The 18,172-nt window shown below is 41.4% G+C and overlaps 1 protein-coding gene across 1 annotated transcript in view; it reads right to left on the reverse strand.

The window, feature by feature from the left end:
- Positions 1–211: 211 nt before the first annotated feature.
- LOC119428523 (ATP-binding cassette sub-family C member 9) overlaps positions 212–18,172 on the reverse strand; it is a 58,957-nt gene continuing 40,996 nt past the window's right edge. Inside the window, exons 7-11 of the mRNA XM_037696204.1 lie at positions 12,128–12,236; positions 6,292–6,395; positions 6,063–6,196; positions 2,917–2,979; positions 212–389 (exon numbers count right to left, since the gene is read on the reverse strand). Coding sequence (XP_037552132.1) covers positions 252–389; positions 2,917–2,979; positions 6,063–6,196; positions 6,292–6,395; positions 12,128–12,236 — 548 coding nt within the window. The 3' untranslated portion in view covers positions 212–251. The remainder of the gene's footprint in view (positions 390–2,916; positions 2,980–6,062; positions 6,197–6,291; positions 6,396–12,127; positions 12,237–18,172) is intronic.

Consider the following 18,172-nt stretch of genomic DNA (forward strand, 5'->3'; position numbering starts at 1 on the left):
TTTCCTGTGGTGTCAATAGAAAAGCTAACCTGAAAGGCCCAATGAGTCCAAGTTAGGATATAAAATCTACTTAGACGTCAGATCTCAAAAGAGCATGAAGCAATAAAAACGGTTTCAAGTACGACTTGTCCACACGGTCATGCTTGTTAAGAAACACGGCATCATTTGTTTGGTTTGTGTCCTGTTCATTAAAAAAATAAAAACCCAGTGAGTTAGTGAGCAAACTGAGCCGTCTCTCAGCGACGGAGAGTTCACATGTCGGCTCGGACAAACGAGGCAAACATGCCGTCCTCCTGCTCCAACAGTGTGTCCGGTTTGTCGTACTCCAGGATGTTCCCTCGCTTCATCACGATGACCAGGTCGGCGGTTAGGATGGTGTGGACGCGGTGCTGGAACATACAACAGAGACACCGTCAGGTTCTGGTAACACAGCGTCCAGGTCCAAAGATTGGTCTCTTGGCTGAAAACCATTCTACAGAGTGAGAATGTGGATGGACCGGTTGGGACATGCAGAACATGCACCCTATACCTACAAACTCAAACAGGTTTTTGCTGCATGTTGTTCTTTTTATTAAGTTCAGCTCTTATTAAATTAAGGTGTTCAAATACCTGCCTTGATAAAAAAAATCAATTAACTCCTTGAAAGCCCTGGTCCAGTTGTGAAGAGGCCTGCTAATTTACTTGTTTTCTTGTCCAGGAACACAAGCAGGACTTTAGTTTTTCATGTGCAGTGAACTGACACAGACATTAGATATTGGAACACCACCATGACTGATGCATGCTTCTTCTTCTTCTTCTTTCACCTTTTCCCTTTTCAGGGGCCTCCACAGTGAGTCATCCTCCTCCATCTTACTGTGTACTCTGCATCCTCTGTCCTCACTCCAACTACCTCCATGTCCTCTCTAACTGCATCCATATATCTCCTCTTTGTCTTTTCCCTGGCAGCTGCATTTCGAACATCCTTCTACCAATATACCCACTGTCCCTCCTCTGGACATGTCCAAACCATCTCAGTCTGGTCTCTCTAACTTTATCTCCCAGTTGTTCAACCTGTGCTGTACCTCTGATGATCTCATTCCTAATCTTATCCATCCTTGTCACTCCTAAGGAGAACCTCAACATCTTCATTTCTGCCACTTCCAGTTCTTTCTCCTGTCTTTTTGTCAATGCCACTGTCTCCAGACCATGCAACATAGCTGGTCTCACCACTGTCTTGTAAACTTTTCCTTTGACCTTTGCCGACACCCTTTTGTCACAAATCACTCCTGAAACTTTTCTCCATCCACTCCATCCTGCCTGGACTCTCTTTTTCACCTCTTTACCACACTCCCCATTTTCCTGGACAGTGGACCCCAAGTACTTGAAGTCCTGCACCTTTGTGACTTCTGCTCCTTGTAGCCTCACTGTTCCACCTCCTCCCTCTCATTCACACACATGTACTCTGTCTTACTATGGCTGACTTCCATTTCTCTTCTTTCAAGTCCATACCTCCACCTCTCCAAGTTCTCTTCCACCTGTTCCTGTTCTCACCACAGATCACAATGTCATCTGCAAACATCATAGTCCACGGGGATTCCTGTCTGACCTCATCTGTTAGTCAGAGAAAACAAGAAGGGGCTAAGAGCTGATCCTTGATGCACTCCCACCTCCACCTTGAAGCTATCTGTCACTCCTATAGCACATCTCACCACTGTCCTGCTGTCCTCATACATGTCCTGTACCAGTCTAACATACTTTGCCACTCCAGATTTCCTCATGCAATACCACATCTCCTCCCTCAGCACTCTGTCATATGCATTTTCTAAATCCACAAAGACACAATGGAGTTCTTTTGGACACTTTCTGTACTTCTACATCAGCATCCTCAAAGCAAAGATGGCATCTGTGGTGCTCTTTCTCAGCATGAAACCATACTGCTGCTCACAAATAGTCACCTCTCATCTAAGTCTAGCTTCCACAACTCTCTCCCAGATCTTCATTGTGACTCTTCAACTCCCTTGTAAGTGTTACAACTCTGCACATCACCTTTGTTTTTAAAAATGGGCACCAGCACACTTCTTCTCCATTCCTCAGGCATTTCTCACCCTCAGATTTGCCACTCGACTGACAGTAGTTCATGCTACCGTAGTTTTAATTTGAACTGAATTTTACCCAGACTACAGACATGTCATTGCATATATGTGAGATTTATAGAAAAGTGCATGCAGGAGTTTGTTTGGTACCAACCAGGCAGTCAGTGTAGTAAGGCTTTAGCAGACCCAGACTCAGTATCTAGCTCTGACTCAGCCGGAGAGTCGGCCAAGCCAAAGCAGTCTGAGCAGATCTGGGTCTACATATGAGTCCTCACTAACACACTGAAGAGGCTCTTGTCCTGAGCCAGAAGGTTAGGACCCGAGTCACATTCCACCAAGATCCCTGAGGAGAAGACCAGCACCTGCTCCGCATCCAAGATAGAGGACACAAGGTGCTGGCGGCAGGACGAAGGGACAAGGAAGACAAACGGGGAGATAATACAGAGAAGAGTACACATTAGACATGGAGGGAGGGAGAAAAAATGAGGAAAGAAAAGTTGAATTGAAAGCAAAAGAAAAATAAATTAATAAAAAGAAGAAGTTTAAAATGTGGGGAATGGAGAAACACAAGACAATCACAAAAAGCAGAAAAAAGATTAAGAAAAAGTGGTGAAAAAGGATAATTTTACATTAAGTTCACATAATTTGTTAGAAGCTGAGACTGCAGGGAAATACAATTGGTGTGAAAAATAACGTAAAATTCAGGAAACGATGCATAAGAGAAATAATTATGGATTCAAAGGTATAAATCCACATCAGACCTGAACAAGCGTCAGCTGAGACTCAGCAGCTTTGTTTGCTTTTTGTTTCATTTATAAGAACAGGTTAAGACTGAGTGACTTACTGCGATTGTAACGACTGTTCTGTCTGAGAACGCCGTCATCACAACCTTCTGTAAGATGTTCTCCTGTAAGAAAACAAAGGCAAATTATAGAAAATAGGCAGAGCAGAACAACTATCAGGTGCAAATACTCCAAACTACAAAGCCCTGCTAGGTCACATACAAAACCAAAAGTCAAAGAAATTCTTTATTTCTAAACTTGAAATCCGCATAAACAAAACTTGCAGATTCAGGCTGGAAAGGTGGAACTATTCATTCATTCATTCAACCTTTATTTAAACAGATAAGTCACATTGAGCCTCGAAGACCCATTTACAAGTGAGATCTGTTTGGACAGACAATAAAAGTGGTGAGAAATGATACATAGGGTTTGGAGACAAAACAAATTCCTAACACGCTTTTAACCTCTGTTTGAAGGTCAGCCGTGTGGTTATGAAAAAAATCTCGCCCGCGAGCACATAATGACGCTGACATTACGCGGGGGTGAGAACTCAGCGAGAAGGTCTCCGGATCAAATCCCGGCTCGGGGCCTTTCTGGGTAGAGTTTGCATGTTCTCTCCGTGCATGTGTGGGTTTTCTCCGGGTGCTCTTGTTTCTTCCCACAGACCAAAAACATGCATGTTAGACTGATTGGTAACTCTAAATTGTCTCTAGGTGAGAGTGAGAGTGAATGGTTGTTTGTCTCGTTTGTCTCTATGTGTCCCCGTGATGCACTGGAGACCTGTCCACGTGTCCCTGTGATGGACGTAGATCGGTCCAAGGTGTCCCCGCCTGTCACACAGTGACTGGACACCAGTGACCCCCGCGACCCAGAAAGGAAGAAGTGAGTAAAAGATAATGAATGGATGGATGGATCTATGGATGAATGGATGGATGGATCTATGGATGGATGGATGGATGGATAGATGGATGGATCTATGGATGGATGGATAGATGGATGGATGGATGGATAGATCTATGGATGAATGGATGGATGAATGGATCTATGGATGGATGGATGATCTATGGATGGATGGATGGACTGATGGATGGACGGCTTGCCAGATGAATTGATCTATGGATGGATGAATGGATCTATGGATGGATGGATGGATGGATCTACAGATGAATGGATCTACAGATGAATGGATCTATGGATGAATGGCTCTATAGATGAATGGATCTATGGATCAATGGATGGACTGATGGATGGACGGATTGACAGATGAATTGTTCTATGAATGGATGAATGGATCTATGGATGGATGGATACATGGATGGATGGATCTATGGATGAATGGGTGGATGGATCTACAGATGAATGGATCTATGGATGAATGGATGGATCTATGGATGGATGATGGATGGATAGATGATAGATGGATGGATGGATAGATATATGGATGGATCTATGGATAAATGGATCTATGGATGAATGGATGGATGGATCTATGGATGGCTGGATGGATGAATGGATGAATGGATGGATGGATCTATGGATGGATGGATGGATGGATGGATCTATGGATGAATGGATCTGTGGATGAATGGATGGATGGATCTATGGATGAATGGATCTATGGATGAATGGATGGATGGATATATGAATGGATGGATCTACAGATGAATGGATCTATGGATGAATGGCTCTATGCATGAATGTATGGATGTATCTATGGATTGATCTATGGGTGGATGGATGGCTGGATCTATGGATGAATGGATCTAAGGATGAATGGATCTATGGATGAATGGATCTATGGACTGATCTATGGATGGAAGGATCACTGGATGAATGGATCTCTGGATGCATGGATGAATGGATCTATGGAAGGATGGATGGATAGATCTTTGGATGAATGGATGAATGGATCTATGAATGGGTGGATGGATAGATCCATGAATGAATGAATGGATGAATGGATCTATGGATGGATGGATCTATGAATGGTGGATGCTAAATGACAAACTCCCTCTAGCAATAGATGAGTGGTGAACACTGTTTCCAGTTTACTCAAAGTATTGCACCTCATTTGATGAGAAGTATTAAACAACCGTATTACAACTTGTCCAACTATCCATCCATCATTTTAGGCAGAGACTTCCATCCATCCCTCTCTGTCTCCTCTGGCTCATCTGAAAGGACTCCAAGGTGTTTCCAAGCTGTGAGATATAAGCTCTTCAGTCAGTTCTGGGTCAAGATCCTCACCTAGCAGGACATGTCTGAAACCCCTCTTTTGTAAGATGTTCAGAAGACGTCCAACCCCCCATGTCTACCCCCTAACACAACGAACAAGACACCAACATACTTGAACTATTCGTATTGGGGCAGGAGCTCATTCTCAACTTTAAATTACCAAGTCAGCCTCTTGTGGTTGAGGACCATGGCCTCAGACATGAAGCTGCTGATCTTCATGCAGTCTGCTTCACAGCTGGCTGAAAACCAGTGCCAGCTGGAGGATTAATGAGGTAAGCAGGACCACATCAGCAAAAAATAAATAAATAAAAGAAGCAGTGGTGTAATCCGAAGACCCTCAGACTGGAGACTCTCCTCTCAATGGCTGCACCTATAAACTGTGTTCATAAAAGTTATGAACAGAATCTGTGACAAAGGGCAACCCTGGTGTCGTGCTGGTAACAAATCGGACTCTTCAAAGGCGTTTTTAAAACTGTCACTTCAGCGGTACAGAGTCCTTTAAACCTCAAACTCCAAAAAGTATCACAGCCACTGGGTACAAATATTTTTTCTTGCTTTTTTTTGTTTAATTTTACATTTACACAGAGATTATGACCGTTCCTACAATATATAATAATTATTGCATAAAGCCATATGATGTTTCTATGCTAGTTTGAAATCACATAGTCTGATGCTGCAACAGAGTAAAAAGTTTAAGGTTAAAATCTATTTTTATTCAAAGAAAATTGCAAACGGAGCTGAGCATTACCCTTCATTTGCTGCTTCTGTGCAAAATTACAATTTTCTGAAGAATAAAAGAACTTGTGATGCTCATTCTCCACAAAATCCCAGTTAAGATAGGTGTCATCCTACACTTTTAACATTTGAGTCTTTAAGTTCAAACTTTAAACTAATTATTATTGATTATCAAAGCTCAGCCGTACAAGCAGATATTTTAAAGCAGCCGCTCAGATAATTTTACACACCAACCCACCGTGGCCATGTCTATGGATGCTGTGGCTTCATCCATGATGAGGATGCTGCTCTTCCTGACGAAGGCTCTGGCCAAACAGAACAGCTGTCTCTGTCCAACGCTGAAGTTCTCTCCACCTTCTGTCACAACCGCGTCTAAACACAAAAAAATACATCTAACTCCAACTAAACCTCATCCTACAAAACTTTAAATGTGACTTTAGTTTTAATCAAAGTGAACGTTTGAGTACCGAGTCCTCCGGGGAGCGCCTTCACCATGTTCTTCAGCTGAGCGATCTCTAGCGCCTCCCACAGGCGATCGTCTGTGCACTTCCGCTCTGGATCCAGGTTAAACCTGCAACAGACGCAAGTGGCTTTTATTTCTACAGAGGCAAATTAAAAACAAACGCACACGCTCCTTTAGGATGAGAGAGATGATCTGTATCTAACATGTTGGTCGTGTGGTCTCTGGACTTGTCTGTGACGTTTGTACCGTGACTGTTGGATACAAATACATGTACCGTTACACACTTATTTAAAAAATACTACTGTTTTTGGTTGCTACTTGTGTATAAATAAAGTTTATAGCAGTCTGACAGAGCTACTATGAAATTTTTATGATTGGAAGTGTTTTGGGACATGAAAATCTGCTTTCTGCTCAGACTGTAATAAAGACACCTAGTCCAAATGGATCGACTTCCAAAGAGGAAGTCTCGAGTCCTTTTGCAACCTTCAAACAACTCCAGTCTTCAAAATATCATAACAATTCATACAGTCACATTTACGTTGCCAATCATTTCTTATTCCTCTTTTATTTCAGCAGAAATATAATTTCATGATGGAAATGCCCCCCCAGGCTATACTGAAATAGATAGCAGTAGCCACCGCTAACATCACTAATAAATACCTGTAACTGTGATGCTAATTTTTATGATTGTGAGCATTTAGACAAATTACTGACATTTTGGAGTTTTAAAATTTCAGCAATCTATTTAATCTTGGCCCCATTAAAACTAGCTCGTCAGCCACCGTCCTGTCACTGCAGACTGTCTGAAATACCTTCTTAAATATGATCACCAAAACATATTGACCTCCGAAACTCAAAATCAAATGACATAGAGGAAGTGTGGACAATACATTTATGTAATAATATAGTTCAGAGCCTGTCCAGAATATGTTTAGGGAACACTAATTTGAAACTGTTCAACTATTTTTGGACAGTTTTTCACAGACTGGTAAACCTCTGCCCATCTTTACTTCTGATTCAGACTCTCTAAAATGCTATTTCTACCCAGTTCTCTTTCTAACATTAAACATTTTAAATAATGTCCCAACATTTTTTAAACTGGTGTTTTAGTATTGCTCGACTCCATAAGCACTGGCTCCCCTCAGGGCTGTGTGTTGAGCCCTCTTGTGTTCATTCTGCTCATGTATGACTGCGCACATACCCAACAAGGCTGTCATATTTTAAAGTTTGCAGATGATACAGCAGTGGTGGGATGCATCACAAACAACGATGAGTTCAGCTACAGGCAGGAGGTGGAACACCTGGAGAGCTGGTGCAGGAAGAACAACCTTCACATCAATGTGACGAAGACCAAGGAGATGATTGTGGATTTCAGAAGGAACAAACACACATATCCCCCCCCCCCCCCCCACCCAAACATAGGAGGATCTGCGATGGAAGTGGTCTCCAGCTACAAGTACTTGGGTGTGCACCTGAATGACAACCTCAGCTGGGGCAACAACACCACCAGCCTGATCAAGAAAGCTCATCAGAGACTCTACTTCCTCAGGCGGCTGAGATGAGCTGGTCTGGGAAGCTCAGTCCTCACCTCCTTCTACAGGTGTGCAGTGGAGAGCATCCTGTGCTCCAGCATCAACGTGTGGCATAGAGGCTGCACAGCTGCAGAAAGAAAAGCTTTGCAGAGAGTAGTGAAGGCTGCACAGAAGACTGTTGGAGTCAGTCTCCCCACCATCACGGACATCTACACCTCCAGATGCAGGAAGAGGACCACCTGCGTCATGAAGGACCCCACTCACCCAGCACACACACTTTTGCCCCGTTCCCATCAGGAAAGAGGTTGAGGAGCATTAAGTGTAGAACCACTAGACTGAGGAACAGCTTCTACCCTGAGGCTGTTAGACTCACGAACCTCTAATCAGGATAATCACTTTAATTCCACTTTAATTGAAGATATGTCACTTAATTTGAGCTGCTGATTATCCATGCTGCTGATCTCTTACCCATAAGCTGCTGTATTCATACCATCTGCTCACAGCAAACTCATGTTCAAGCTGCTGTTTTTTATTCTTTCCCTTCTTCTTTCAGCTGCTCCCTGCATTAGGGGTCACCACAGCAAACTAAGTCGCACGAAGACTTGGCAGTTATTCTTTTACGCTGGATGCCCTTCCTGACGCAACCACAGACCACCGAGCTACCTCAGCCCTCTGTGTGGAGCAGCGAGCTCATGTTCAGACTGCTGTTTAATACACCTTATTACATTATATTATATTATATTATATTATATTATATTATATTATATTATATTATATTATTACTGTTCAGCGTGTATCCTTGTATACTGTTTCTTTTTTTGTGGTGTATATTATTGCTGGGTGTAACTGGAACCCTGTGCACACAATTTCTTTCCACCTCTTGTACCACATGTGATGTTAATGACAATAAAGAACCTTGATAAAAAGTGGGCTATCATTTTATCGCCTATGTTTATGTTTATCTTTTAGCAATATATTTCATAAACCAGTGATCATATTTTAATATGATTCTTAGGAAGTAATCCTTGGATTCACATCTACAATTGATTAACTTTCCTTAGTCAAGATGGCTGCCGCAGCTGATCAACGTTAACCCCAAAATGGCAAAAACTCAGCCACTTTTTACAAATATGAGAGGGTTCTCATCACATACTCTGAGAATGAAATCTTAGTTTAAAACTATGGCAGACAAGAAATATGACAATCAAAGCTTGATTTGGTAGTAATCTTGTGAAATTAAAAAAAAAATATATATATATACCTCTTTTCTTGTCAACGTTTAGTACAAGTGTTAATTTCCTGTTAACAGTCATCCTTAAATTGTTGAGATTTTGATGAATTAGTAATCGGACCTCGAGTAACATCGTGTGTGTGTCTGAATAAGAATGAGTCAAACTGTGTCAGAACGTCCAGCAACATCTAAGAAAACAGTGTGAGGCAGTCACTGTCGACCATTCACCTCAGGCTTACGTTCACATAAACAAACGTCACTGAAAAAAAGGATACACGCTGAATTACAAACTCCCCAACGCACACACAATTATCTCAAACGGCATATCTGTCCAAACAAACAGCACATGCTCTTTGTCTTTTATAACAAACACAGTCAGTGTTATTATCTCGTAACACAAACACGGAGAGGCTGAGAGCGAGGCCGAGACGAGGAGGAGAAGGAGGAGACGTGGCGGTTTCCATCTCTCCAACGACCTCCTCCTCAGTATGGGACGTCCGTGACACAAGTCAGATTAGGTCCCAACCAGAGTTTCCCACTGCGTTTCAAACCTCTCACCCTGCAGCTGCGACTCGACGCGGTCATGTGACAAACAACCTTCAGAAAAAAACGCTGCCAATAACTCCGCAAAGAGGGTTTTGTTGTTTCTCCTGCTTGTCCGTTCAGTCGGTGCCTCGCTTTAGGCATGTCCCTTCAGATGTGACGATGTGAAAATTTGGAATTTAGTTTCTAAATAAGTTTTATTTTTAGATCAGAATGCGGCGTTTCTTTTCTGGGACTACCAGTTCAGTGTGATCAATTAAACAGTATCTCTTACATAATTCGTGCTTTAAAAGATTTCAATGTATATACATGCTTTGATTTTTAAACTACCAATACCTTTAATGTATAAGCTATGATTCCTGGTTTTTAGTTCAAAAGTTAAATAGTTGAAGATTTACATATAATGATTACTTTCTGAGAATTTAGTTGAAAGTCGTCCAGCACCATCCTTCCGTCCATCCATCCATTCGACCGTCCATCCATCCATCCGTCCATCCATCCATCCAGTGTTGGGTCGCAGGGCCAGCAGCTTGGATGCCCAGACAGACTCTTTCCACAGCCACTACTTCTTGCTCTTCTGGGAGGACCCCAAGTTCCCAGACCAGCTGAGAGACATAGCGTCTCCGTGTCCTGGGTATTCCCTGGAGTCTCCTCCTAGTTGGACATGCCAGGAGCACCTCTTCAGGGAGGCATCCAGGAGGCCATCCTAGGAGCATCCTTACCAGATGTCTAAACCACCTGAACTGGCTCTTCTCAATGTGGATGCCATGCTCTACTCTGAGTCTCTCCCAGATAATGGAACTTCTCACACTATCTCTAAGGGAGAGTCCAGCTACCTTGCAGAGAAAACTCATTTCAACCGCCTGTATCTGCAATCTCGTTCCTTCAGTCACTACCCAGAGCTTGTGGCCATAGGTGAGGATAGGAACGTAGACCGACCAGTAAATGGAGGGCTTTGCTTTACAGCTCAGCTTCCTCTTCATCAAAACAGATGGGCACAGAGGTCACAATACTGAGGAAGCCACACGATCCATCTATAAATCTCACGTTCCATTCATCCTTCACTCATAAACAAAACCCAAGATAGTTGAACTCCTCCACTTGAGGCAGAACCTCACCCTGAACCCAGAGGGGGCAATCTGCCTTTTCTGACTACAAACAATGACCACAGATTTAGAGGTTTTGATCCTCATCCCAGCCGCTTCACGCTCAGTTGTAAACCGCTCCAGAGAGAGCTGGACATCACGGCACAATGACAATAACAGGAACACATCATCCGCAAATGGCAGAGACAAAATTCTGAAGCCACCGAATCAGACTCCCTCTGTCCACTGGCTACATCGAGACATTCTGTCCATAAAAGTTATGAACAGAATCGGTGACAACGGACAGCCCTGGCGGAGTCCAACGCCCACCCTGAAGGGTCCGACTTATTGCCAGAATTGAAAACCAAACTCTCACACCGCTTGTAAAGGGGCTGAATGGACATAGCAACAAACTCCCACTCCCATACTCGTGGAGGACCCCCACTTAAACTATCATTCAGAAAAAAAGCATACTTATTTTAGGTTTCTATGAATTTTATTAATTTTATGACATGGTCATATCTACCTTGGAAAACATGACCCCAACTAGGGGTGGACTGTATAAAGAGTCTAACTGTTATGTCCCCTTGTGCAAGTTCACAAATGACTACTGTATATCACAAATATCAGTCATAAACTTTATGAGCTATTTAAAATTCACTTGGAGTTCAGCTTTTCTCAGGCGCTTCTAATGTTTCACAACTCGCACCCCCTCCAATCCTAAAAACCCCACCACCTCCCACAATCATCAAGAAAGTTCTCCTTAATGTTTGTTCTTGAGCTGGACAGATTAAAAGGAACGTCGCTGTTGGATCATGTGAGAGGACAGTTGTTAAGTTTGTTTTTCTCTCAGTGATGGAACAGAGATTAAAAGACCGAGGTCTGGTTCACCAATATATAGAATATTGATAACTATATTAATACAATGATCAAAAGTAATAAAAAAGGAATTTTCAAATACCAAAATATAAATTGTATTATGCAATAAAGCTCAAAAATAACTAATAATATTGCTATTTTATGACGAATGTTTGACATGCAACCCATTAATTTCAGCTGGTTAAAAATATAAATGATGGAAAACTGTCGTTTTAAATTAAATGCCAAAAAAATTCAGCAAAACTCCAAAGCTTAACTACAAAACCGGTTCAGGTTTAGTCCTATCATAGTGGCTTTGTTCATCATGATTTATTATTACTATTCAGCTTCTCAGAGATTTAGAATAACAGATGAGATTACAAAGGCGCCAATGATTATTACGACGTCCGCCTCCTCAAACAGTTTACAGTTCTTGATCCAGTGTTTTGACGAGTAACACGACTTTTAAAAACACGAACAGGAAGTTGTGAGCAGTGATGTAGTTCAGGCTTTAATAGTGTCTCCCCGGGGAGGTGAGGGTTAGCAGAAAGGATATACAGAAGCTCAATTTCAGTCCGCGTGTTTATATACCTTATTGAGCCGCTAAATAAGACCGGATCCTGGAGGATGATGGAGAGTCGAGACCTGAGAGTCTGCAGAGGAAGCTTACAGATATCGATGCCGTCGATGACGATCTTCCCTGAAATTGAGCAAACACAAAACCTTTAAAATGCCTTAAAATAAGCATGGCATACGTAAGTATTGGTGGAAAAATGGTGAAAGATTATTTATTCTTCAACACATTTATTAAACAGACTGACTCTGACTTATGTTTGGGTTTCCTCCAGTTGGAAATAAAACTGTTCTACAGCTCTAGATCTTGTAGGCCTCTTGTTCTGGTGTTAAGTTTTAGTTTTGTGTTTGGAGTTTTGGTTACGGTAGTTTTTGTGCTTTATTTTCCCACCTGTCATTGTTCCTGATTGTTTGATGGCTTAGTGGTGTGTTACTCACTCTTGGTTTGGTTTATCTGTATCTTTTGGCACTTTAACTGGCAATTATTATTTTGTTTCCTTACAATTCAATTCAAAAATACAGTATTTGTATCTTAATGTCAACTAGTTGTCATTTTGCTCCTCTTTATGTATAGCTTCATAAATGAGAATATTTTCATTCAACTTTTATTTATACAGGTCTCATTGAGCCACGAGGACTCATTTACAAGAGAGACCTGTTATAAACAAAGAACACAGATTAGGTACATACCACAATAGATAATCATATAAAAAGCATATGAAATGAAAAAGTAAATAGAAGAAATTATATAAAAACTAAACAAAACAGCTACATTATAAAGCAATGTAAAATACAAAAAACAGGGACGTCTGCATTTGTGTTGCCATGAACTTAGTGTTTATTTTAAATCCCTTAGAGAGGTTAAGGTCAAGAGCTTCAGATCTTTTTGCATGGTGTTCCAGGAAACAGGAGCAGAGTAAGAGAAGGCCATTTTGCCTTGATCAGTCTGCACTGAGGGCACACTGCAGGTAATTATGTCCTGAGAGCGTACGCTCTGTACTCACGCAGTGACATGAAGGAGGACATGTATGAAAGCAACAGACCAAGAAGTGATTTAAAGATGAAAATGTCCAAGTGAGAGAGTCTGCGTGAAGTTAATGATGTCCAGTTAACCAGTGAATACAGGGTGCAGTGGTGGGTACGGTAGTTACAACCAGTTATGAATCTTAGTGCACCGTGATAAACAGCATCCAACATCTGCAGAGTTCTTGCAGGAGCATTCATGTAAATAATGTCACCATAGTCAGTGGAGGGAAGGAAAGTCGCAGCTACAACGTGGTTACTAGCATTCAGAGTTAAACAGGATTTATTTCTAAAAAAGAAACCCTATTTTACTTTCAGTTTCTTTACCAAATTTTTGACGAGGCTTACAAGAGAGATGTGAATTGAACAAAATACCCAAGTATTTCTAATAATCAACAAAATCAATAGGGCCACCATTTAAAGATAAAATAGAAGGAAGATTAAGATTAAGGGTCAACTTCCTGTTTGAAAACAACCCACAATCCCTTTGGTTTTATCAGCATTTAGCACCAGTCTGAGACGGAACCAATCTGAGTGGATGATGTCAAAAGCAGACTGTAAAAGCTGAAAAACCTTAGCAGTTGTTCTAGCTAGACAATAAACAACTGTGTCGTTGGCATAGAAATGTAAGAATGCATCAGGGATGATCTGACCTACATTACTTGTGTAGAATGTGAATAGGGTGGGTCCTAAGACTGAGCCTTGTGGTACACCATTGTTAACAATTAGATAACTGGAAGAAGTACCGTTATGTTGAACACATTACCTCTGATCTGAGCGGTAACTGGACAGCCAGACAGTTAATATCAATATCAAAGGGGTAATCTAAAAAAGGACAAAGCAGGACATCCAAGATGATAATAAAATGATAATCATTATGAACTTAAAAGCTCAATGATAAAATATATCAAGATAAAGCATTGCAAAGAGGCAAATGTATAAAATACATTTATATACTATGACAAAGACATAGGGCAGCACGGTGGTGCAACTGGTAGAGCTGCTGCCTCTCAGCGAGCAGGTCCCTGGTTCAAATCCCGGTCCAGGGGACTTTCTGAGTGGAGTTTGCATGTTCTCTCCGTGCATGCATGGGTTTTCTCCGGGTACTCTGGTTTCCTCCCGCAGACCAAAACCATGCATGTTAGGTTGATTGGTAACGCTAAATTGTCCCTAGGTGTGAGTGAGCGAGTGAATGGTAGTTTGTCTCGTTTGTCTCTATGTGGCCCTGTGATGGACTTGTGACCTGTCCAGGGTGTACCCCGCCCCTCGCACAGTGATTGATGGACATGGGCACTGGCGACCCCCATGACCCAAAATGGAAAAAGCAGGTAAAAGATAATGGATAGACGAATGGATAAGGTTGCATACGCCCATTAACGCTATTATACAGCAATTTATAGCGGTAACTTGGTGGTCAGTGCAGTGGTCTTGTAATCCTGAGGTTGCAGGTTCAAGCCCATGTTTCATCGGCATCCGGCGTAAAGCAAATGCCAAATATTTCTTGTGAGTTTGCTCACTGTGGCAACCCCTCAAAAGGGAGCAGCCAAAAGAAACTTATTGCATTTTTTGCTGTATAAGTCGCATCTTTTTGCATAAATTTGCAAGTTCTGCGACTTACGTCAAAGCGACTAATACAAGTTTTTTTTCCTCCATATTTTTAACCAATTTTTGGCTGAGATCTGACTAGGTCATTCATTTGGACATGGAAAATATTGAACACTACCATTTTCAGCCACTAGAGGGCTCTCGACTAATATGGCAAGCCAAGTGTCCCATTATTGGTGAAAGTGGCTATTAATGAGACACTTGACTTGCCATAGAGCCACCTTCATCTCGCTTCGGAACTCCTGGAGCAAACATCACATCAGCTGCATTTCATCGCCCAGGCGAAATGCAGCTGATTTGACCGTCAAAGTGCATTTATTAAGGAAAAGTTCAACGTGACGGGAACTCCTCACGTCATGTTGCATAAGAAGGTGCAAAACTGTAGCAGCTTGTCTTCATGGAGTCACCTGACAGCTTATATGAAGAAAATTAACACTTTGTCACATTTATTTAGAGGTTCCAAAGGGACGGGCTGTACCTGCTAAGATTATTTAAACTGCTTTTTGCAGCTGTTTCTTTGGAAATGTTGTAAAAAAACATCTGCAAACAGAAAAATGACCAGAGAGAGTCAACATGTGACATTAAGATGGTTCCTCTGAAAGCTTCTGCACATTAGCCCCTTTAACCCATTTACTGATCAGTGACCACAGCTGGTCCAATCAGCTCCAAAACAATCAGAGCAAACTAAAGAGAAACTCCTGGTAATCTACTTTAATCCATAAAATCCAGACGAAAGTGACATTTGTAAAACTTTTAAAACTAAACAATCCAAAATACTGGATTTATTTAGAATATTCCCAAACATAGCTGCAATTCTCTTTAATCAGACGGTAACTGAGCAGACCCTTTGATAACTATGATGTTTTTTTTGGAGGTGGGTGTAACCTGAACAGATTAAACCTAGGTATAGTTTAAGATATAGAGTGTACAGGAAGATAAAACTGTCCTGGGTCAAACTTTAGGACTGGCATCTCTGCGGGGTATAAATAAGCCTAGGCCCCTCTAACCCCAGATATAATCTGGCCTGAGACACACCTTTGCTATAATGTCGAGCAAACAAATAATTGTTTTTAAGTGTTAATCTTGTTAAATTCTTGTTAAAGTCCCCCCATGCATGCTCCTACGGCCGCCATTTGGCAGCCAATCGATTTTTGGCTCAACACCGGCCCACGTTTCCGGGTTGTCAGCGATGACGCATAATAAATGCGATTTATGTGGCCAAGTGACTTATTTATGTTTTTTTCCACTTTATTAGACATATTTGGACTGATGGGACTTATAAGGCGGTGCAACGTGTACGGCGGAAAGTACAGTACTTACTTTTACAGCAATCTATAGCGATGGCCCAGACAAGCAGACCTTGTATACATTTTGATCTTGATTTGTGACCTTGACCTTGGAGCTGATGTAATGAAACATGTATGCAACACTCCGTCTAGTGTGTTGAATACATGTATGAAGTTTTATTAAATTATCCTGAGCGGATCAGAAATGAAGGGCCGGACAAGAGAACGTTTACGTACATACCTATGGAGATTATACCATAATATGTCTGCCTTGGATGGGCGTATGAGAAGTGGTTACAACTTGTAACTTAAAGAGTCTTTATTTTTGGTTGTAAAACTGAAACTTTCATCTCAAATCCTCCCTTTAGGCACCACTACCACACAGCTTGTTGAATTAACACTTTAGTCCTGTTGAGCGCACATTTCAAGCCTGGATTCAGGCTAATGGAATGAAGAGGGAGCACAGCTGAGTCAGAGAAGACGCTGCTCTGGTTTTATTTCACTGCTTTAAAAGGAAACGCTGCTGACACAAAGCTCTTAACTTATAGTTGAATTAAATAACTGTCCAGCTGCGCGCGTGAGCTTATGGAAAAAGTGATGCTGTAATCTTTGTCTAAAGAATCTCCCTGAGAGCTTTCATCATCCCCCTGAGCAAAAACAGAAAATGACAACAGCTCGGTTTTAAAATGCAGCCAAAAAAAAGCAGCTTTATCGCTGCTGCCATGAAGAAACATGCCCCTAGTATATTTCTCTGTCTTTCTTTTATTCTTGTGGCATAAAGATCTACTTCAGGTCCCGTAAGAAGTGACGCGACGCACACAAAGAACAAAAAGAGAGACCTGCAGGAGTGTTTACACAAAGCTGAACAATAAGGTTGGACAGTTTCTCCAGCATAAACATACGTCAGACAAATGGGACAGAAGATGTTTAAAGGTGACATTGAACACATTTTAAAGGAACATATGATTTTGTATTTGAGACAAAGCAAAAAAAAAATTCGTATTTTTAGCTTTTGGACCCGCCACACATGCGTGAATCATTTCTAAAGTTTAGGCTTAGGAGAATATAGTAGTTTGAAAAAGTTATTTATCACCCAAAGTTTGCCTGAACCAGCGTCTGTCAGACAACATTTCATAACAGACTGGTCAAAAACCTGGTTTTTGTGCATCCAACAAATTCTTGGAGCTCATTCATGATCTGTTAAGACTGAATAAGGGGCACTAAGAGGGCTGAGACTGACTCAGTGTAGTTGGAGAGCGAATCTGTTTATGATTTCCTCTTTAGATTTTAATGTGTGAACTACACAGGCAGATAAGTCTTGGAATAAATGAGACAAATGTTTGATTTCTCCTGATGCATGACTGTAATTATTATGAAACTGTCTGATTTAATAAGCACAGTTCAGGGCTATAGTTTCTGATACTGACAACAGAAATGCTGCGGATGGCTGAATTTGTTTCTATTAGGTCAAACATGATCAAAATAAATATTCTGTTCTTTTCCCTATTTTTTATTAGGAGTGTAATGGTATACATTACAGTTAGGTACACATATCTTCTACGTGTTCTGCTAACAAAGAGCTGCTGTCAGCTTTTCACTGTTAATGAACAAAAGTCAATATATGTCATAAAAATCTTCTTCTGAATGTTCCTTCTTCAGGGGTCGCCACAGCGAGTCATCCTCCTCCATCTCACTCTGTCCTCACTCCAACTACCTCCATGTCCTCTCTAACTGCATCCATATACCTCCTCTTTGTCTTTTCCCTGGTAGTTGCATTTCTAACATCCTATCAATAGCTTTACCACTGTCCCTCCTCTGGACATGTCCAAACCATCTCAGTCTGGTCTCTCTAACTTTATCTCAAAGTTGTTCAACCTGTGTTGTACCTCTGATGATCTCATTCCTAATCTTATCCATCCTCATCACTCCTAATGTGAACCTCAACATCTTCATTTCTGCCACTTCCAGTTCTTTCTCATGTCTTTTTGTCCATGTCTCTGTCTCCAGACCATACAACATAGCAGGTCTCACCACTGTCTTATAAACTTTTCCTTTGACCTTTGCTGACACCCTTTTGTCACAAATCACCCCTGAAACTTTTCTCCATCCACTCCATCCTGCCTGGACTCTCTTTTTCACTTCTTTACCA

The sequence above is a fragment of the Nematolebias whitei genome, chromosome 22 (genome assembly GCF_014905685.2).
Source record: "Nematolebias whitei isolate Nwh7 chromosome 22, NemWhi1, whole genome shotgun sequence".
NCBI classification, from domain to species: domain Eukaryota; kingdom Metazoa; phylum Chordata; class Actinopteri; order Cyprinodontiformes; family Rivulidae; genus Nematolebias; species Nematolebias whitei.